We start from the raw sequence: 23,213 nt of genomic DNA on the forward strand, positions 1-23,213 counted from the left end.
GACTAATATTTTGATGAAGCGATCTATATACGATTCCCCCCTTTTATACAGACAGGACTGATTCCTATTCCCCAAGTTTGCAAGAGGATATTTGGAGTAGAAGAGCAGGAAGAGAGGCTGCTCACTTTGCACTTTCAATTCTTGTGTTGGTGTAATGAAAAAAAAAAAGAAAATATTTTTAATTTAGTTATGCAGGATAGTCTCCACTTGCTCCTTTTAATCTACTCTGTCTCATAGTATGTCCGTCATAGACTGCTTTACCCAGGATCCTCTGACTGTGGATTACAGCTGGGTTTGGGCAATGGGAAAAACCAGCAAAAGGGTAGAGCGTAGGAGGACAGTTCCTCCAGAAAGGGGGTCCCATAGTTCCCTTCCTGCAATTTGGCAATAGCTCTGCTTCCCAACTCAGGGCTACGGCTCCAGTTGGGTTGCTCCTCCCTTGTCCCTTCAGGCCTAGGAGTGGAAGAGCATGTAAGGGCCATCCACCATTTCTTGTTGATTCCCTCTATAAATATGCCTTTCATTCAACAGTCCTCAGTGACACTTTGGAGTACGCCATCTCATTTTACTGGAAACTTCATCAATTTGACTCTTGGCCGATTCTTAAAAATGCAACGCTTGGATCACAGAATTAAACCACCCCAACTGAACTTTAATAGTATATTCATTTTAGAGGGAATACAAAATATAATTCAAGAAAATGTACTTAACAGTGAAAAGAATTGCGAAAGCTACCAACAAAACAACAAAAAAGAGTAACTTTCTGAAACAGAAAATTAATGCCCAATACATGTCTTAGGTCCCCTGTATAGACTGTAACTTTTGTGAACTGCTAGAATAATATTTATCCCCATCGTGTGTACTTAAATTGATCAAAATGGTTTGTAAATTTAAAAAATCAATTATAATGCTGTTATGTGATTGGAGGTATGTTATAAATGTGTACTCAGAGAGGAAAGCCAATGAAGTTAAGTGTTTGATGAGGCAGAAGACCGTCACCAGCATTTAAGTTGTAATACCGCCTGCGTGCGTAGCCACCATATGCCCCCACATATAAACTCATTTGCAGAGAAGACAGCCTCTCCATCTGTAAATGCCTCAAGCAGGGACTCTTCTTAAATTCATAAAACCATTAGATTTTGCTAAATGAAATAAATCTTTACATAAGTGCAAGCTAATTGTCTTCCCCTGCCTTTCAATGACATCAAAGTTTAAAACCGAATGTATTGGTTTTTTCTTGATTCAGATCAGAGCTGACATTACATGAACATTAGGACAACCCTTTCAGGGTGCAGTCACAGGAGCAGACATGGGTGCCAAGAATGTAACTGACTTGCACTGAGAATAGTGATACTAATCAAACTTTCCCTGCCTGCTGCTCAGGGCTTACAGCCTCTGCCAGCATGGTGGTTTTGGTTGGAGCTGTTTCTAGAGCTTCGCTCTGGCTCTTGGTTGTCATGGGTCCAAACTACTTTGAGATTCAGGTTTTTTGAAGGCTTTCTATGTCTTCTATCAGATCTTTGGAGATTGAAGGCCATAAGTCAGTACCAGAGATGACCTGAGGCTACAGGGAACCGGGAAGGACTTGGCTTAGGGCAGACCACTCTGGCCCATCCAATCCCTGGACATCTAGCGTCAGCGCTGGGATTCTGAGGTGAAAATCCACTGTAGTTTTTTCCTTTTCATCCTGCTGATTGTTGGGGACAACAGATAAAATCTGCATCTTCTTTTATCACAATTCAGTTCTCTAACATACAGGCTAAGCTCTGTGTTTTTTATTTAATTTGAAAAATGAGTCTGTAAACATGACCAGATATGTCTGATGTGATGGGATTTTTAGAAAGGAAATATTTACCTGTCTAATCTAATTTTTTTCTGTTACCCTTAAATTGCTATTACTAATTGGGGATTATCTATTACATAGGATTTTCACATTTAATTCCCTGTGTGTATAAGCAAACAAAACAAGATTTAGCCATTTTAATACAGTACAAAGAACAGGAATACATCAGGAAACTAAGCTCTAGAAACCTACCAGTTCTTAAATAAATGGCTTAAACTTTTATATATTGGGCTCCCAGAGTAAATCATTTTGTTCCCCCTAGGGATACTATGTCCAACTATGCCTTTTCTTGTTTTTTTTCCTTTAAGGTTCTCAGGCATTATTCCAGAATTTTGGGGTGATGGTGAAGTGGAGTGAAGGACTATAGTTAACATTTTCATTTGGAGGAAAAAATAGTCATCTGATAAAAGAAATCAATCTTCCAGATTCAACGTAACTTCAGAATTTTATGTTTAGGAATTACCCACGAGTGTAGTTATTAGTTCTGTTTAGAACAATTTCTTAACTTTAGAATACTCATTTGCAGGGAAGATTTATTTACATGTTCAGATTTCAGTTAAGTTAAATTTGGCTGGTTTGTTTAAATCAGTAGAAAAGCAAACCACTTATTTATTCTTTTAAAAATAAGAGCTGATTTGACATAGATTGTGTCAAAATATTCTGATGGTAGATTGGTTTGGAATCACTTTAAGTGATCACCTAGTTTGATAATTACTTATAGGAAATGGTTTTGCGTAAGCAACTCAATGAGACCTTGGAAAAAACTAACATCCCCTTTTTGGTTTTTTATAATAGCTATCCTGTAATAACACACAGCAAAATAAATAAATAAATAAGGTGGCTCTACTATTCTGAAGGTCCTGTCGTAAGAAAACAAAATACCCTAATACCAAGTACTATACTATTTTAACATTTAAATTACAATGAAACCATACTTTGAAAAACTGCCATAATAAATATAATTTTTCCACTTTTATCTCTCTAACAAATATATCTACTCTATAAACTGTTATTTGGGGGAACTCATCAACACTGTTCCATTTCTAAATTTTTGTTTCATAGTTTGTTTTTGTAACATTTCAGATGAGTTTATGCAGGAACTAAGATAATTAAGCAGTGCAGATTCACTGAAATATTTTAATGCCGGGTTTATGCCATGGCAAACATTTAGATTTAGAAACATATTACGATATGACTCACTGTTGCATTATTTCCTATACTGTATGAGTCAAACCATGCTTCCTGGATAAAAATGTAGATACATGAGTTTTCCTACAACACAATCACCTTATAAAGTAGATGTTAGTCACAGCCTTAGCATGAGCCTTACAAGAGTTTCAGAGTTTACTGAGAAATGATCAGATTTTTCCATTCTTAATTCTAACATTAGGTTGTAGACATAGCCCCCTATCATCTCCCTGGAGACAGAATGAAGAATATTAATCAGAATTAACTCTCTCAATAGCCTATTATTTCATGTTGAGAGGAAAGTTCCAAAAATGTTCTTGAGTACTGTTGGCACAACGGACATTATAAAATAAATAACCTGATACTTTGACACCCAGCTTCCAGAGGAGGAGTGAAAAGGTGACATCACCCAGCTGAGCTTACTTACTTTTCCACGCGAAATACTGTAGTGATGAGAGAGTCCCCCCACGTGCACAAATATGACACTACCAAGTGCCTGTGATTTCCAAATTCACTGGCCAAAGGGTTTCTTAAGCAATCACAAGACACCAGGCTTGGTTGCTTCCTCATATGGACTTCCTAGGGAATACATGCGAAGTTTTATCTGCCTAACTGTATACTGTCTGTTTGTTTATAGCGGCAGTAACGTAAAAGATTAAAATAGAAAACACAGTAACTACTTAGGGTTTTAAACAAATTACAAAACCACATGCTCTCTCATTCAACAGGAAAGCTTAAATCAAAAGTCAACTGGATCCTGAATGCAGCTGGTTTCTTCTCAGAGACCATGTAACATGCTCTCCCTGGAAACAGAATGTTATATAGCTTTTATATATCCTTCTGACACCTTCTGTGAAGTGCCTTGTCAGCACCTCTGCAGCTCAAACTGCTGCTGAACCGTCTGTTTACTCTGTTTTATTAGGGTAGCTTCGTTTTGTTTATAAACTAACTTTTTTCATTTCTCCAAGGAGCCATTTCAAAATGATCTTCCAGACGCTGGCTAACCAAGCACTTCTTAACTACTGTCCACAAAGGTCAATCTATTTACTGACATTTCACTGTATAGAACAGGAAGTCTGTGTTGAATCTTGTGTTCTTAATGAAACCCGGCAGCAGAGGACTGAACGCATTAGTCTCAGAACAGGAGGCCTAAGGATGGCAAACACCCAAGGGTCAATTATTGAATTGATTGATAAAAATCTAAGAGCTTGGAGGTCCCACTTTTCTTTTCGGGAAGAGGTTTCATTCATGTATGCAAAAATCTGTAAGGAGCAAACAGGAAAAATTATATTAGCAATGGATGGGCTTAGACGACATGCGATTTCTCAAGATTTAAGAACAAAATGTGTTTTTTGTGTGTGCCAGTCAGTTATGGTAAAAGGTAGCAAAATCGGCTGCTTCTTCCATGTTTATTCCTGACCAAAAACTCTGAAATGAAGTATTGTCTCCTTCTGACAGATGAGGAAGTGAACTTCAGGAAAGTTAATAACAATATGTTACATTTATGTCCAAATACTTAATCTGACTTAATTATCACAATTTAGGGAGAGAAGTCACCTAGAACGTGGGTTCTTGAGAGGGCACTGCTTGGCCTTGAATCCTGGCCCGATAGTTAGCTTTGGAACCATAGGTAAGAAAACAAATCTCTTTGTGCCTCAGTTTTTACATCTGTAAAATGGGTGGTAATGAAAACATTACCTACTTCTTAGGTTTGTTGGGAAGACGACAGGAAGTAATATGTACAAAATATGTAGAACTGCTCACTCAGTAAGTACCCCACAATGTTAGTTGTCATTCTCTCCTTCAGTGGGGACACCAAAGTACAGAGAAGTTAGGTGACTTGCTCAAGTTCCCAAGGGCTGGTTAGCTGGCAGAGTGGGGACAAACATTCCAACTTCCTTGACAGCTAGTAGAGTGCTCAGCCCTGTGCTGCATCCATGCTGATAGCCTGCCTTAGAACAAATATCCTTAGAACAATGTCCTAAATACCGGAAAGCAGACACATCTTTGTCCATTGACCAATGTTTTCAAATTAGTATACCAGTTCCCATCTGATTCCTTACATATTTTGGCATCAATGCAAGTTTTGGTCAGATTTCAAGGAAGGGAAGAGTATGTGCTCAATAAAGATCAAACTCTCCCAGAGAGCTTGCAGAAAATAGGAAAGCAAATGGAAATCACACCCCATTTTTAAAACCAGTTCTTTATAATGAGATAAGGACTTTTATACCAGTGGGAGCCTGTGAGTTAAAGAACTGTGACTTCTTTCCTCCAGGCTCCTTTGCCAGAAAAAGGAATGTTTTTTTTTCCTTCCCCCCTGGTACTTACTCTGCAGGAATCTGGCAACTGGATATACAAAGCGAACTGTAGGGATGGAGAAGAGTAGTCATCTTTGGGTTGCTTATGTTAGGACAAGAGCAGGAAGGTTTGGCATTCAGGGGTGTTTATGCCAGAGAATCTTGGAATAGGGAATGGAGGAAAGACTTGGCGGATGAGCAAGGAAAAAGAAGAATTGATGCTGGATTTCCCTGATTATACGGAGAAAAGGAAAGTTAGGTGAGAATATGGAACAGAGCAATAATTTTCTTGTCAGCCAAACTATTTTGGATGAGAAATAGACGGTTCTTATATGGTGTATCCAAGGGGTGATTTTGAAGTTTAGAAGTTCAGGATAATGGTGAGCAAAAGTCTAATAGATTAAAATATATTTGTTAATACACACACATACAACTGACACGCTGTTATAGAAAATGTCTGTAGCTGAGCTTATGATCTAGTTTGGCTAGAGCATACGATGACACTGAACTTGTTAGCCATAACGGGCCGTGTAGACAGGGCTCAGCACTGTGGTGTCACACATGAAGATGAGTCAGATTTTCAGTGAGGAATGTCCTGTATCATAGTTCCTGATCTCATTAGACAGCAATAGAGAGCTAGGAGAAGTGAAAAATGGTTTTAGTGGATGAAGCAATTCTGTACTATTCGTTGCCTTTCCCTTTCATCCATCATACTGGGTAATTTTTAGAAATGCTTAAAATTTGTATTTCATGAGGTGGCCAAGATTTTGGAGGAGATAATTTCTTCTTTTACACTAAAAAAAGTGACATACTTCAGGGACCCTGAAATTCTTGATGTAAGTTTGTCTTCTCCTACCTCACCATTCCCCCCACTGCTTTCCTTGTCTCTTGCCTACATTTCACCATTTTTGATGTGGATCCTGGGTTTGTTTTTAATTATAAAATATACATAGCATAAAAGTTGACCATTTTAACCACGTTCAAGTGTCAAATCAGTGGCATTAAGTACATTTATATTGTTGTGCAACTGTATTGTTTATGTTTTTTTATTTTCTATGTATCAAGATGTTTTGAAATCTTTAAAGCCTTTCTGGCTGGGAAGACATTGCCCCTCCCCAAAGCTAGCCATTCTTTTTTTTTGTTTTTATGTTCATTTATTTATTTTGAGAGGGGATGGGAAGTAAGGGAGGAGCAGAGAGAGAGGGAGAGAATCCAAAGCAGGCTCCCCACTGTCAGCATAGAGCCAGATGCAGGGCTCAATCTCACTAACTGAGATCAGGGTCTGAGCTGAAATCAAGAGTTGGACATTGAGCTGACTGAGCCACCCAGGTGCCCCAGGGCTAGTCATTCTCTCTCTCTTTAAATTTTTTAATGTTTATTTATTTTTGAGAGAGAGAGAGACAGAGTGAGAGAGAGAACGAACCAGCAAGGGAGGGGTTAGAGAGGAAGACACAGAATCTGAAGCAGATGTGCTGGTGCTTAGAGCTTGACTTGGGGCTCAAACAACTCACAGACAGCGAGATCCTGACCTGAGCCAAGTCGAAGTCACACACTTAAATGGCTGAGCCACCCAGGTGCCCCAGAGCTAGCCATTCTTAACAGACAGCTCACGGCTCACCCAGGAGCAATCCATTGATATGCAAAGTTAACCGAGCCTGAGCCCCTCCTTCTGGCTCTATATCCCGGGGGGCAATATTCATCTGGAGAGGCCCAGGCTGTCCTCCAGCTCCGGCTCCTTCTGCGCCACGCCCCCTCATATTTACTCTAGTGCTTTCCATGTGGCTCTGGTGTTGTGCAGTGTTTCCTGTAAGTCTCATCAACTTCATTTTCCTGCGCCTTTCCTGTGCTCCCCTCGTGGCTGCACCGGACTGACCATCACGTAAAAGAACACAAAATAGCAACCATCGCCACATCCATCTCCAGAACCTTTTCTTCATCATCCCAAACTGAAACCCTGTACCCATTAAACAGTAACTCCACATTTCTCTCTCCCTCCTGCTGATCCTAGATTACAATTAAAGGCGGACACAGTGGATATATCAATTAATATCGTTTCAGTGATATTCTGAAATCAGTTTCTGAGGATGATAGAATTTATGCATGTTTTTGCACACCTGACTAACAAATTTGCAATGAGAACAACCTAAATGAGTTCAAGTTGAGTTTTAATTCCTTAGGATAGGCTCTCTCTACAGGGCTTCGCTCAGAATATAAATTTGGTTTGATACCTACAAGATGGTACAGATGAAAATCAGTGTTCTTTCGATTTATGTTCTTTAGAACCCTTTTAGCCTCTTGTGGAAAGTTTCATCTAGGCTCTGACTGAGTACTGTGTTTCTGAACTACTTTTCTACTGTTAATGCAACTCCATAGCAGTTTCAGAATTTTAGGGCAAATGAGAACTTTATTTGGTTGTTCACTGAAATTACCTGAGGACAGTTAAGACTATGCTGATGGCTTGCTCCTGCACCCAGAGACTCTGATTTAATCCATCTGACCTGTAACATGGGTATAATCAGGTTTTTAACCCTCCTGGATGATTCTGACATGCGACCATGGTTGGGAACCACTGTTTTAGAACCTTTACGCTACACCTGAAACAGCTGAAAACTATTCATCACATTGAACAACAAAAGACCCATTTAGGCCTGGTCAAACCAATGACTTTGAGCTTCCAGAATTCAATTCCTGATCATTACTATACAATATGATTTTCCTTTGGAAATTTAATCCTATGTGGATAGCAGTTAATATTTACAGAAGACTCATGCGTGCCAGGCCTGGGGCTAAGCAATTTGTGAGTCTTATTCTGTTTAATCTTTACACAAACTTACAAAATATTATTATTCCTGTGTTAATAAGGAGGAAATCAAGGCCTAATAGATTAGTTACTATGCCCCAAGTCACGCTCCAGGGAAGTAGGGAAGCCATGGAGCCACACTCAAGCAGTGGGGCCAAAACTTTCCTTTTAGCCACTACACACTGCCACCTTCTATGTAAAAAGCCTGTGATGTAAAGTCTCACGTGAAGTTCACAACTAATTGGTTATGGGCTTGTAAGGGACTTGTTTGCAAAAGTGTGACAAAGGTTTGTGGGTATCATGGTTCCTGTCTATAGATTTAAAAACCACAGCTATTATCTAAATAGCTACTTGTCTGTCTTTGAGGGTTTTTTTTTCCTTCACTTTGCACGGTTAAATTGCAGGCAGAGACTGTTATAAGTCTACCTGCCTTGTGAAAGACAGTAGGGTATTCTGGCTATGGTTTTGCATACTCCACTCTTGAAAAAACTATTGGTGTCAACTATACTTCCAAAAAATTCTTCTAAACAGAACTTTTGGGGGGGCATTTTTTCCAGGCATGCGATGTTTTAAAGAAATCACTTTCCCCAAACCACAGGTGCTTCGTGGTAGAGGGGACAGGAGCCTATTTCCCTTCAGAAAGGAAGACTGGGGCATGGCTATGGCTCTGGTATTAAAGAGAGTTCCCTGTCTTGTGCTTCAGGTGATCCTGGGACTGGACACAAAATAGAGTTCACGCTAAAGTTTGGAGCTCTGGGCCTGTATATTCCAAGGTGATGGCTCTTAACTCTTGGAGAAATGATAGGCACTGTGGGACATCTACCCAGAACTCCTATAAACACAAAATTTTGCAAATGATTTGAAAGGAATTCATGTGCTGTCCATGGAGCGCAGGAAGAACCCTGGTCTAGGGAGAGGTTTGACCTACCCCTGGCCCTTCCTATCACCCATATGTCCGAACTGCAAAAGCCTTAAGTCTAATGTTCTGTCAGAAGGGACAATTTTAGGCAGCAAATTATTCTGAGAACAATGAAGCCTGGTATATCTTGGTCATATAAACTGAGGCACAGTGGATGTGAGCTCAAGGTAAGGATGGGGACTGGTGGTCAGAAAATACAAAATAAAGGACAGAAGAAGCCACAGAAACCGAGCCAACCAAGTTGCAGATTAACTGGATCTTAATCCTTTAGGTGGAAAGAGACTGCTGTGTTTCTGAACACTGTGGGGGCATCAGTCCCTCACCATTTCTATTCTACTCTGTGCTATGCCATGCCATGCCATGTGATGCCATTCTATTCTTTTTTTTTTTTTTAATACTGTGATGGGCTCTTGATATGCCAAAAAAAAAAAAAAAAGAAAGAAAAAAGAAAAAAAAAGGAAATACACCATTGCTAAAGCTATTTTTGTATAAAGTGAGGGCCTGGCCTCAATCATCTGAATGAAATAGCAGTGATGACCAACTTAAAGGGTGTGACATAATGCACAGCTTTTCTTTTAGGAAAAGGATGATGACTCTTGCTGTCTAAATTTTTAAAATTCAGTGTAATTGTGAATTGAATTGTGAATTGTGAGAAGGTGTCAAGTGAAAACCTAGAGGAAAATTTAGAGGAACACTCTTAAAAAAATTTTTTTAAATGTTTATTATTTTTGAGATAGAGACAGAGAGAGAGGCAGAGACAGACAGAGACAGAGAGAGAGTAGGGGAGGGGCTGAGAGGGAGACACAGAATCCAAAGCAGGTTCCAGGCTCTGAACTTTCAGCACAGAGCCTGATGTGGGGTTCAAACACAAACCATGAGAACATGACCTGAGCTGAAGTCAGATGCTTAACTGAATGAGCTACCCAGGCACCCCTAGAGAAACATTCTCCTAAAAGGTCATGTGTCTTAAAATGATTTCACCAATCCCCAAACACATGATTGGTGATGCATAAATGATAAAGGGATTCTCAGTAGTTCATGGATAGAACTTAAAATATCACTAAACAAATCCATTGTGGTTATGCATGGAGAGTTCTGAGATTCTCTTATCCTTACTAGCACTGTGATGTTTTGCACATATGTAACTGACACATTTACAACCCCCATTTATGTTACATTTTACATAAAGAGCTCCAGGAGTGACAGAAAACTCCAGTGCTATTTACTTGAGTTTGTTCTGTATTTTGAAAATATTTCCACTAATCAGATTAGCCTAGAAATTATAGCCCTAAAAAATTTCTAAAGATGAAGACATTTTTTTAGAATGAGCCAACAGTTCACTTTTGAAACTTCAGAACTGAATAATACATTCTAATGGCAAGTGGAAAGCAGTTTAAAATGACCAGTGGGTATCCCAGTTACTGGGAAAGTAGAGACCAAGTGGCTTGATGTGGGTTGGAAATTAAAACACAAACAGTATCTCAGGCAAGATTGGAGGTCTGATATATTTTCTGTGTTCTGTTCCATTTCAGGAAGAAAGTTTCTATTTATCTCTGTGAAATGATGACAACAGCTGATCAACATAAGGAGGAATTCATTAATTTATACACTATCCCTTTAGTACATAAACAGTTTGGAATATGTTGTTGGTCCCATGCATGATTTCATATTGGACAGCCAAAATAATGTCATTTCCTAAACACAACGTTTTTTTATCGTGTAAGAAATGTTTTATGTGTACCAACAGAAGATTTTATGTGAGGGGTAATCTGATTATTTCTTAATTTAGACCAGCATTTATATTAGCCAATCTCCTTAAATCTCTGTCTCAGCCTTTTAATTCACAGGACTGTGGAGAAAAAAGGAACCGCACACTTGGCCCCAGCTCAGGCCCCTTGATCTGGCATACAGAAAAAGATCCTTGCCATTTTATTTTTAAAGTGAACAAGTTGGAGTTGAGACAAAGTGGTCCAGATATTTATAACACCCTTACCATTATTTAGTGAAAACTTGTATGAATCTTCTCATATGTAACCCTGAAGTAGTACTTTCTCTCTGCTAATACTGTGGCTAAGAGGAAAGGCTCTGTGCTTCAACTGCCTGGCAAAGAATCCCAGTTCCAACTCTAGCTGTAGGACTCAGGGTAAGGTATTTGCCTCATCCGTAAAATGGAAACAATAATACTATCTATTTTACAGGTTGCTGGGAAGATAATGGGTTAGGCAATGTAAAAATTAGCACTCAAAATGTTAGCCATTTTGATGTTGATAATAATGATATTGGAAGGTTGAGCCTGACTTCATTACAGGGTGCTGGGCCTTTCACATTTTGTTAGTTTCGTTTCCAAACATTGGAAGTCCTAGACTCATGTTCTTGGAGCAAGTAGTAATTCTAACCTGCCTACACCTTCGGACAATGGCTGACATAAATAGTTCCAGGTTTCCTAAATTCCCCACTCCCCTCCTTCCCTCACTCCTGGCATGTTGGAAAAGGCTGGTGCCCGGCTGGATACACAGCTGTGAAATCTCCTCTTTACTGGGCCAGTGGTGTGGCCCACTTTGAGGAACATAGAAAGCAGCTCTTTTATCCTAAGAAAGAAGTAGAGAGAGATTGCTAGTACTTTCTGAGGACACAAGGAAGACAATTAGTTTGGGGAGCTCATTAATATTCATTTTACAGTCGTTACATTTTGAAGTGATAATATTTTGGGTAATTTGGGGTAAAATAAAATCTATTGATGAATTTCTACCACTCATTTTTTTTTGTTATTTGGCTAATAGAACATTACAAATTCCATATGTGGTGCAAGTGTATTTCTATTGGACTGCATGTGTTCTGTTAGAGGAACAGGAGAACTTCTGAACGCAACCCCAGGTCTTTGCCTTGTCTTACAGTGTCCTGGTTAGGATGCATGGAAATGATTCTTGCCTTGTATGGGAGATTGGTGTAGGCCATTTCTGACCACAATTTTAGTATGGGCCAAATAGACAAAAAGGACATGAAGGGAAAGTGTCCTCCCCTCCCTCCCCCACCCACGGTCCATGGCAAGCATTCTGAAATAGCAGAATGTATGCACCAAACAGTAACTGTGATTTTTAAATCATCAGATAAGCCGTCCATGAAATAACTTAAATCAGGATACTGCAGCGTTTCATAAGGTTTCAAGTGCTGTGTAAATGAAAGGTTCTAACAAGTACCAAAAATATATTGACAAAGCAAATCAGTCAATGGTCAGTGTAAATTTCCTTATTCAAAGATGGCTTGAGGGGTGCCTGGGTGGCTCAGTTGGTTGAGCACCAACTCTTGACTTCAGCTCAGCTCAGGTCATGATCTCAGGTCATGGGATGGAGCTCTGTATCAGGTTCTGTGCTGAGCATGGAGCCTGCTTGACATTCTCTCCCATTCCTCTCTCTCTGCTCCTTCCCTACTTTTTCTTAAAATAAAAATAAATACAAATTAGAAGAAAAAAAAAGAGAACTTGATACCTCCTTCCCCACTTTCTCTCAAAACTAAAAATAAATACAAATTAGAAGAAAAAAAAAAGAGAACTTGATACTTCCCATTTAAGGTACAGTTCAAATACCTGTTTGGGGCCTAGTGAGTTATCTATACTTTATCTGAATAATGTGTCATGTTAGCCCTATGGTGAGAATCAGCATCTTTGGCTTTCTGATTATGTTCACTCTGGGCTTTTTTCCTGTTCTTTGGGAATCTTTGCCATGCATACATGCAGAAGCAAACCTGGATAATATTTGCTGAGACTGTCAATGCCACTATCATAAAGTGCCCTCATACTCCTCATCTGGTGTCCCCAAGCCATAAACAGGCGATCTAAATAAAAACACAGCTTAAAGCAAATCTCCTACTCCCTGCTCCTTCTAGCCAGACTTCCAGCTCTAAGCCCTTTCCATCTGGCAACTCTGGAGCTGCCTCTGGCTTACTAGTAAATAAAGGGGGAAAATATATTTTCATAGGAATGTGTGTGTGTGTGTGTGTGTGTGTGTGTGTGTGTGTGTACAGAGGAACTTGAAAATCAACATACAGCAATAACCAAGTTCTCATGATAAAAGGCAAATTTACTTGAAAACAGGGGAACCTGCTGAAAATCACTGCCTTTATGTTTTATACTATATGTATGTAGTGCATTAGTCATGATCAGAGGAGAGAGCTTTTCCTCCTGCTCTCTTCCTCTAAAGGGCTTCGGGAATAACAATCCTTTTCACAAGCCTGTGGTCCCCACTGGGCCCATTCCCAACGTATTTAATTGGCTGGGGGAGGGGGCATTTTTATATATACACACTTGAAGATCACAGATGAAACTCCAAGAACTGACCTCCCAATTCTCACCAGGTCAAAACTAACACTGCCCAACTCAGAAAGTCTTTATAGCCTCTAAGTTGTTTAGTGGAACTAGAGATGCTTTCTCTGATAGATACATGTTCTGCATCTTAGTCCCAACCCCCCAAAAAAGGTGATTTAGTTCCTAATATGTCATAAAAAATTTCTACTAGGAAAACAAAAGAAATGCATAAAAGCCATGTCGGTTTCCACATCACAGCCTTTCAGTTGCACAAATCACCCTCAGGGTGGAATGGAAGATTCGGGCCTCTGCGATCCTACTTCATTTTATGAGAGGGTACCTTTGTGTAACTTACTGATTCACCAGCTTCTGCCCCACCAAAGAATGGGGTAGAAATGTGAGGACAATGGGGACCAGAGAGAAGAGAACACAGCTATGAATCCAAGTTAATTTAGGGGGAAAGGTGTCCTTTTCCAACCCGGAGGAGGAGTATATGAAAATAATCAAAAGCAGTGATGGAGGTGGGAAGTAAAGCTACTTCTCTAGCTTCTACAGGTCAGACCTGCTAATGGTAGGCACTATCCACCTCTTTCTTTACTCCAAGCTAGTGCCAGGAAAAAGTCATGAGCAACTGCTTATACCCTTCAGGGTCAACCTTGCTCTCTTTTTTTTTAAACTTTTTTTTCTTAATCTTTATTTTTGAGAGAGGGAGAGGGAGAGAGAGAGAGAGAGAGAGACAGACAGACAGACATAGAATGCAAGCAGGAAAGGGACAGAGAGAGAGGGAGACTCAGAATCTGAAGCAGGCTCCAAGCTCCGAGGTGTCAGCACGGAGCCTGATGTGGGGCTCGAACCCACCAACCGTGAGATCATAACTTGAGCTGAAATCAGAAACCAAGTGAGCCACCCAGGCATCCCTCAGCCTTGTTCTTTTGAAGACTGGGAAGTGGCACTACCAAAACTCCCAGTCCCCAGCTTCTGGTAAAAGGTCAGTGCATGCTCAGACACATGCTGGGCTCTGCTACCTGTTACACCAGAGGAGGCTCAGACTCAGCATTATAGAGCTGACTGCTAAGCTTGCACCAAACCAGGGCAGCACCCATCCCCAAACCTAGACTCCCGTCTTCAGTTCCCCAGGCAGCCTCTGGCCTGTTGTATCATGGCACATGCTGGACATGCCTAACTCTCCCAACCCTGAGATGGATCAGCCATTCTGTGTGTACTCATTAAGTGCATGACTCTAAACTGAAGAACACCTGTAGATATTTCTGATAGTGATATGAATAGGACACTTTGTAAGAGGGCACAAATGCTTTCTATAGAGGGACTGCAAAAGCTTAGCAAGGGGTTTCTCCAAGCAATCAACTTTTCCTTTAATTAGCATTATGGAAATATTATGACATCCACATTTTTTCATGGCCACAAAGCATTACACTCCCAATATGTAAACTGGGATACTTGTAAACTGTTTGCTGAACTTTTAGGACAAGTCATGAATGCTCTGAATTTATCAGCAGGGACCCTTCTCACCTGGGACCATTCTCAGCGGCAGCTGGAATGCTGTGGGTTCGGCACCACATTGTGTGTTGGGAGAAACAGAAGTCAAAGCACAGAGAGCTGGGACGCTGGGTAGGGGGTACAGGAAGGTGACCTTCAGCTGAGGGAAGTCAGGTTGTAACTGATACCCATCGAAAGGTGGAAGAGGTTGCCTCCTCCTCAGGCACTAAGCCAGACTAGTAGAGGCAGACAGGGGCTTTTAACCCTAGAGCAGGGGTCTGGACTGGCTTAGTGGAGGGCCAAGGCTCCCTTTCAGGGGACTGTATTAGGTGTGAGAAACACAGGCATAGAGTCAGCGGGTTAGGGGAGGAGGGGAGTGGGGTAAAGGTGAGAAGCCAGAGGAGAAGGTTCTAGGCCTCCCCAGGTGAGTGAGAAGGCTGCCCAGAGCTAGGCTATGGAAATGAAGGGAGTTAACTTACTGTGAAAGGCAAGGAGCACACAGCAAAAGTGATGGTCATAATAGCCAGGAGAATGAGGTGGTCTGTCTCCTCTGCCATGGACACCCTTTCCCCTCTCCTGCGGGTCCCAGGGGCGTCCGGGCTGCTGCCCAAGGAGGGCCCACAGCGACTTCTCCTGCTCCGACGGTGCATGCGGATGAGGTTGAGGATGACGCTGAAGTTGCAGGCGAGCACCGCGATGATGAGGAGCAGCAGCAGGGTGGCATACAACTGCAGGTACGTCGTTTGGCCGTGCTTGATGAAGCACCACGTCCCGGGGCAGTACTGGACATACTGCCCGTAGTTCAACAACGGCAACGAGCAAACAAGTAGGGAGACCACGTAGACGGTGGGCAGCACTGCCAGGCCGCTCCAGTGTGTGACACGGCGCTGGTAGAAGTAGGGGTGCCCAATGGATAGGTAGCGCTCCAGAGCCATGGCGAAGAGCATGAGCATCGTGGCCAGGCCAAAGAAGGTCATGGCGAAGGCAAAGTAGGTGCACACACGGCTCTCTGGCGCCAGCGCCACCAGGGTCTGATTCCGGGCGTAGGAAGCCAGCACCACCGGGCTGATGAGGCAGGTCCCAAGCAGGTCGGTGAACACGAGCTCCGTCACCAGCACGTGGAACAAAGAGACAGAGTTCCCGCGTCCTGCGCTGCGTCCCGCATCCCCCCGCCAGCTGCGTGCCAACAGCGCCAGAGCAATGAGGTTCCCCAGCACCCCGGCCGAGAACATCACCGAGCTGATGGCCGGGCTTTCGCCGGAGGAGAGCCACTGCCGAGACGCGCAGTCCTCGGGCAAGGAGTCATTGGAGATATTGCCCATGGTGGAGCGCTGGAAGGAGAGACGCACCCTCCTCTCCCAGCTCGTACCTGGGAGGAGGAGGGTCTGAGAGCAGGAGTGCCCCGGCACGCAGAGGGAGAGGGGGAGGGATCCAAGTCCAGAGCCCCCTTCCGGCCCCCAGCGCGCCCAGGGCAGGCTCGGCCCCGGGGCTCGCGTCGCTCCGGCAGAGGCCACTAGGCTGCAGCATCCGGGCGGCGCTCAGGGCTCTTCTGCGGATCCGCGCTCCCCTCCGCCGGGACCCCACGCACGGGGGCAGCTGCCGCTACTCCGCACCCGCCTGGGGCTGAACTCAGAATTGGTGTCACCATCCCCAGGGCTAGCGCCCGCAAGCCGCCCCAGAAGTGGGACTCGCGTCACAGTGGGAAGAGGGGAGGAGAGTGGCCCCAAAAGACGGGCCCGGCCCCGGGGCGCTGGGCTGGAGCTGCAGTGTGCCCCGCTCCCGCCCAAACCCCGGGGATTGGGTGCTGGAAGCCGCACGGCCACCGACCTCGACCTCAGCTAGGAAGTGTGGAGCCCAGGCGGAGGGCTGGGAGTGAGTGCGGGGTGCTTGTGGGGTGTGTGCAGAATTCACGGAAGGCAACGACAGGAAAGCAAAAGTGACTCACCAGACAATAGAGAAGTTAGGAGGACCTGGGCCCTGGACGTGTGCATAAGAAGGGAACAACAGCCACTAAAGACAGCTTGCAGTAAGACCGATCTGTTCTTTTTCTTCTTTTTTTTTTAATATTATCGGGAAGATAAGCTAAGGGGACGGGACCAAAATTAAGAGGAAGTTAAAAGCACGCCTGGTGGTCCGGAGGAATAGAACCAGGCGCGCTGCTGAGCTGCATGATGCGCTGTCGGCTTTGTCTTTGATTAGGTTGCCAGCCTTTCTTCTTTTCCTATATCAACACTGGAACGGCTAACCTCTTGTTTCACCAAGCAAGCAAAAATGAAAAGAAAAAAAGAGAAAGAAATGTTCCTGGTGTGTGGAATTGGGTTTGTGAACACAGCTGGAAAGCATTGCACGTGGCTCTCTCCTCAAGAACAAGCCCTGAGAAAAAATGTTGCTCAGGATTATTTACTTATTTTTTTCATGTTAACTGTGCAGAGCACATGTGGAAAGACCTATTCCTGGTAAAGTTTATTAGTGAGTGGCCAGTTTTAGAAACAAGAGCTGACAAAAGTGCCCCACTTGCAGGCTCCTGAAAATGGGCTGGTGTTTAACACAACAAAAAAATCCATTTTGACGGAGGAAAGGGGGTTAATTCTATTCTGTAAGGAAGATCATAGTCACTTAGGGAAGGGAGGAAGACTGGGAGATGGAGGGATCTGCATAGGGAATAGACAAGGGGAAAGTCATCATGGTGGAAGAAAGAAATTACCTGTTGAAGAACACATCTTATCACAGCCTGCGTGCTTGCCATGAATATTTTAGTTCACCTTGATACTTGGTCTGGGAATTGGAATGGAGATGGGGCTCCCAAAAGGACAAGTTCACAGGGAATCCATTTTTCTCAAATAAGGAGTTGAGCAGTCACAGGCAGGTGGGACTCCCGGGACAGACCTCCTTCTGTTCTCCAGCCCCTCATTCCTAGCAGGCTGGCTTTCAGTCTACGTGTTCTTTCCTTATGTAGTCACCAGTCAGGATTCAACCAGAGAAACAAACCACTATAAGTGATGAAGAATGACAGATTTATTGTTAGGCACCAGATCTGTGCTGTTCAATATAGTAGCCACTAGCAACATGTGGCAACTTAAATGAACGAAAATTAAGAGTAAATGAAGTTTCTCTGTCTCACTAGGTAAACTTCAAGTGCTCAATAGCCACATGCATGTGACTAATGGCTATCATATTGGGCAGCTCATATACAAAACACTTCCATCATCACAGCAGTTCTACTGGAGAGTGAGACATTAGACTTTACATGATCGTGGGAGCTTGTGAAGTCTATTCAAAGATGTTTGCTGTCTTTGGTTCTAGTGTCGAATGTAAAGTCACAATAGGTCAGACAGAATGGCAGTCTGGGTAGAAAGCCAGATGTGGATAAAAGCAAGTACAGGCTTGGAACCTGCATGGACAAACTGGAATTCATGAAAAACTAGAATCCTCCAAGACAGACTGGATTTGTGTGTGTCTCTCACTACCTCTGACCTTGATAATATGGGTGTCCTGCAGGAGAAGCTGGCACCCTTCATGGGGCTGCACAGGCATTTGGCTTAGGAGGTGGAGAAGCTGAAGGAGGAGATCTGACCAGCAAGGTGAACCGGCAGATCAGTGACAATGTACTAGAGTCACCACTGTGCTTGGAGCCCTGCATTGTCCTTCAGAGCATGAAAACCACAGCTGCTGCTTCACCACTGCCCTCTTAATCACATACAACACTTCTCTTGTGGATAATGCTAACCTTGAAAGCATGCAGAAGTCTGGAGAACAGATCCTGCTCAGCTGAGTTGACCTAGTATAAAGCTACCACACTGCCCTGCGGGTCTAGGTATTAAGTCTGCATTGAAAGTGGAGGGTGAGAAAGAGGCAGCTCCTGTGAGCTTTCTCTCATGCCTGTTTGTTTCATCAGGAAAGCTAGTTTTCTAGAAGCACCTCAACAGACTTCCCTTCATGCTTCTTTAGGTAAACTGGCCACTCCTTAGCTCCAAACGAGGCTGAGACGGGGTATTGGGCATTTCCAGTGTCTTCTAGAGTAGAGGGCAGGCTGGGAGTGGTATTGGGTTAGTCAGCCAACAGTGTCTGCCGTTGTACACAGTTCATTCCCTACTATGCACCCACTGCATTCGAAGAAACTGAGGCACAGAAAAACTGATGCTCTTACCTAAGGATATGCAAAGTTAGTGCAAAGCTAGGAGTATGGAAGCCAGACCACCTCAATTACATTACAGACCCTTGCGTATTGCACACATTGTCCGTTTAAAGCCAGAAAGGAGCACATGGCAAGATACCCGTCCTCAATACCACATTAGAGCTCACTGGCAAATCACCCAACACAATGTAGATGTTACTTTTTGCCTGACATATTGGTGAAGCTTGAGAAGATTATGCATATCCAGTATGACCAGAGAGAGAGAGAGAGAGAGAGAGAAATGGGCTCACTATTGGTAGAAGTGTGGGTGTGTGTACAGGGTGAGAAGGGTCTATTAATTATCACAAATTTTGAATATGCTTCAGCCCAGAAATAATGTGAAAGAAATGTACTGCCTCAGGAGACATAATCTGACAAACATGCAAAGTTATAATATACACACAGTAGAAAGAATATTCATTATTGTATGAATCTAGAGGACTTCTGGGGCGCCTGGGTGGCTCAGTGGGTTAAGCATCTGACTTCAGCTCAAGTCATGTCTCACGGTTCATGGGTTCAAGCCCCGCATCAGGCTCTGTGCTGACAGCTAACTCAGAGCCTGGAGCCTGCTTCAGATTCTGTGTCTCCCTCTCTCTCTGACCCTCCCCTGCTCATGATCTGTCTCTCTCTGTCTCTCAAAAATAAATAAATAGTAAGAGAAAAAAAAAAAGGAATCTAGAGGACTTCCATAGAGGACTTGTTGAACAAATTTTGATATACCTATGCAATGGATTTTATAGCTGTTAAAAAGGATGATGTGTATCAGTAGTTCTTGATAATGATCTTTGCCACATACTGAGTTAAAAGCACGCATATTATTTCATTCATATAAAATTATATGCATACGCATTTGCATAGAGCAACCTCTAGAAGGATGTTCAACAAAATGTTAGTGGTAATTTCTCTGGGTAGTATGTTCTTCTTTATGCCTATTTGTTTTGACTGATTTTTCTATAAATATGTATTACTTTTATATTAGAAAATGCAAAGAAGCTGCTTTTTGTTTAGAAAAAATCATTGGAGGAGACTGTCCTTTCTTCTTGGCAGAAAGCAGGGAGTTAGATGCTAATGTTTTAAATCTCCCAGTTCTACTGTTTAATGAGTGGGGAGGTCTTGCCAATTGTTTGAGGCTAATCAAGAAGACTGGAGATGTATTCTTATATGTTTCACAAGGGTTTTTGCAACTGTCCTTATTTGAAGATTGGAAATAATCACGCATTTCGCACCATTGCCTGCCCTACTTCGAGTGACTGCTTTGACATCAGATTTCTGTTGTCCCTTAACACAATTCTAATACTATCATCACCAGGAAGTCCCTGTCTTACAAAAGTGGAAACAAAATGTCAACCAAAGGGTCAAAACAAACCAAAAACAAACAAAAAACCCCAAGCCCAAAACGCAGTTTATAAAAACCAACTTTGAGATAGGTTTAAAAAAAATAAAAGGTAACTATGAGTGGGCAGGTAGAACCTTAGTGGAGAAACAGAAACTATTAAAAAAAAAAACTGAGTGGAAATTCTAGAACTAAAACTTACATCAGCTTGCAGTTGGCAGAAGAAAGAGTGAACCTAAAGACTAATCACATCTGATCGCCTTCCTTTCTGTGTTATCATTACTTTTGTGCTCACTGGAAATATTTTCACTCTTTCCATACCCTGCAAGGCTTGCCCTGTTTTTACCTATGAAGAGAAGCATGGGTTTTCTGTTCTCTCAGATCCCTCAAATCTCTCTGGGATCTGGGGTGCAGAGCCATGTTATCTAGGAAACTCTGGTGTTGACATCTAAGCTAACTCTTGTTCTCTTGAACTTCACCTTCTCTTTTTCACAGCTTGTGGACCCAGGTGGGGGAAAAGTAGAACAACCTTGCTCTTCTTCATCTCTGACCTAAGTCTCCTCTACCCCTAGTCTTTCAAAAGTTTTAAGCCAAACATCGACACCTGTGTTCTATTACATTGTTCTTTCTTTGAGGCAGTCAGCATAAACTAGCTGCTGCTAAAAGTCAGAAGGGCTCAAGTATCACTAAGTACTGGGAAAAAAAAATTCACAGGTTAATATGTCATAATATTTACATTCATGTAGGTGGGACTTATTCAAACCTCATAGGATTGTTTGAGAAACAATTTGATAAAGTCTTTGTAAAACCTAAGTCAATACAAAGTGCTTTACCAATGGATGTAGGAGTACAACAGTTCTCTTGTCCTTAGACGGGAAATTTCAGGGCTGCTTATAGTTCTAGGAATTAGATCAAATGAGTCACTCCAACAATATTAGGAAGGTAGATTGCCTATGATTCTAATTTCTTGTTTAAGATTGATAGAGAACAAAGAATCCAATATAGTCACGAAAATTCTCTTTTCTGAGAAAGGTTTCCTTCCAAGGACAAAACCCGCCCTAGGGCAGAAAAGCACACATAACACAAGAGTAAGGCTATAACCTTATTCAGCTTGTTTATAAAGTAACAACTCATTACAGAAATTTTGGAAAAATTAGAAGGAAGAAAAATGTCACCTATGAATGTATATCCATCGAAAATGGCCATTCTTAACATTTTGAGGTGTTTCTTTCATTTTTTCTTCTACACACTTTTTGTTTTCATAGCTGTGATAATATATCTAAATTTTTCTATACCATTTTTTAAAAAAACATACAAGTAGGGGCACCTGGGTAACCCAGTCATTTAAGTGTCTGATTTCAGCTCAGGTTGTGATCTCATGGTTTGTGGGTTTGAACCCCACATCGGTTCTGTGCTGGCAGCTCAGAGTGTGGAGTCTGGTTCAGATTCTGTGTCTCCCTTTCTCTCTGCCCCTCACTTGCTCATGCTCTTTCTCTCAAAATAAATAAATAAATAAATAAATAAATAAATAAACAAATACACATTTAAAAATTTTTAAAAATTAAAGGTATATTGAATAGCTTACATTACAATATGCATTAAAGGCCTTAAAAATATGCATGCTCTCAGATCCAGAAATTGCACTTCTAGAAAGCTATAATCCATTTATTTATTCATTCAACAACTATTTATTAAGGCATATTTTACTGAGGCAGCACAGTATAATTTTAAGAGCAAGGGTTCTAGCATGAGATTGCTTTGGTTTTAAGCTTTTATTTAAATTTTAGTCAGTTAACATATAGTGTTAGTTTCAAGTGCAATACAGTGATTCAACACTTCCATACAGCATTCCATGATCATCACAAGTGCACTCCTTAATCCCCACCCCCTATTTCACCCATCCCCCACTCTGGTAAACATAAGTTTGTTCTTTATAGTTAAAAGTCTGTTTCCTAGGTTCTCTCTGTTTCCCCCTGCTTTGCTTATTTGTTTTGTTTCTTAAATTCCATATATGAGTGACATCATATGCTGCTTGTCTTTGTCTGACTTATTTCACTTAGCATTAATACCCTCTAGTAGGGATGCCTGGGCAGCTCAGTCAGGTAAGCATCTGACTTCGGCTCAGGTCAAGATCTCGTGGTCCATGGGTTCAAGCCCATCAGGCTCTGTGCTGCCAGCTCAGAGCCTGGAGCCTGCTTTGGGTTCTGTGTCTCCCTCTCTCTCTGCTCCTCCCCTGTTCATGCTTTGTCTCTGTCTCTCAAAAATAAATAAAAAAATACCCTCTAGTAGATGCATCCATGTCATTGCAAATGTTAAAATTTCATTCTTATAGCTGTATAATACTCATTGCATGTGACACCCACACACCCACACCACATCTTCTTTATCCATTCATCAGTTGATGGACATTTGGGCTGTTTCTGTAACTTGGCTATTGTAGATAATGCTCTTATAAACAGTGGGGTGCACATATCTCTTTGAATTAGAATTTTTGTATTCTATGGATAAATAACCTAGTAGTACGATTGCTGGATCATAGGGTAGTTCTAGTTTTAACTTTTTGAAGAACCTCCATACTGTTTTCCAGAGTGGCTGCACCAGTTTGCATTCCCACCAATAGTGAAGAGGGTTTCCCTTTCTCCACATCCTCACTAACATCTATTGTTTCCTGTGTTGTTAATTTTAGCCATTCTGACTGGTGTGAGGTGACTATCTCATTGTTTTGATTTGCATTTCCCTGATGATGAGTGATGTTGAGCATCTTTTCATATGTCCATTGAACATCTGGATGTCCTCTTTGGCAAAATGTTTGTGTCTTCTGCCCGTTTTTAATTTGATAATGGGGGGGGTTGAATTTTCTGA

General features: G+C 42.0%; 1 protein-coding gene and 1 long non-coding RNA gene across 5 annotated transcripts in view; one reads left to right on the forward strand and one right to left on the reverse strand.

Annotated features, from left to right (window-relative positions):
* PTGER2 (prostaglandin E receptor 2) overlaps positions 1-16,833 on the reverse strand; it is a 27,958-nt gene extending 11,125 nt beyond the window's left edge. Inside the window, exons 1-2 of one of the 4 annotated variants that reach the window (XM_029951279.1) lie at positions 15,324-16,826; positions 1,966-4,293 (exon numbers count right to left, since the gene is read on the reverse strand). In XM_029951279.1, coding sequence (XP_029807139.1) covers positions 4,087-4,293; positions 15,324-16,166 — 1,050 coding nt within the window. In that variant the 5' untranslated portion in view covers positions 16,167-16,826 and the 3' untranslated portion in view covers positions 1,966-4,086. Of the gene's footprint in view, positions 1-1,965; positions 4,294-5,255; positions 5,396-12,444; positions 12,481-15,323 lie in introns of those variants that run through there. The other 3 variants (XM_029951280.1, XM_029951282.1, XM_029951281.1) reach the window with 3 other exon arrangements.
* On the forward strand, positions 16,669-17,130 carry LOC115301420. Its single transcript, XR_003913110.1, has 2 exons — positions 16,669-16,870; positions 17,044-17,130. It is a non-coding gene; the product is annotated as an uncharacterized LOC115301420 (long non-coding RNA).
* Positions 17,131-23,213: the final 6,083 nt, after the last annotated feature.

The sequence above is a fragment of the Suricata suricatta genome, chromosome 9 (assembly GCF_006229205.1).
Source record: "Suricata suricatta isolate VVHF042 chromosome 9, meerkat_22Aug2017_6uvM2_HiC, whole genome shotgun sequence".
Taxonomy (NCBI): domain Eukaryota; kingdom Metazoa; phylum Chordata; class Mammalia; order Carnivora; family Herpestidae; genus Suricata; species Suricata suricatta.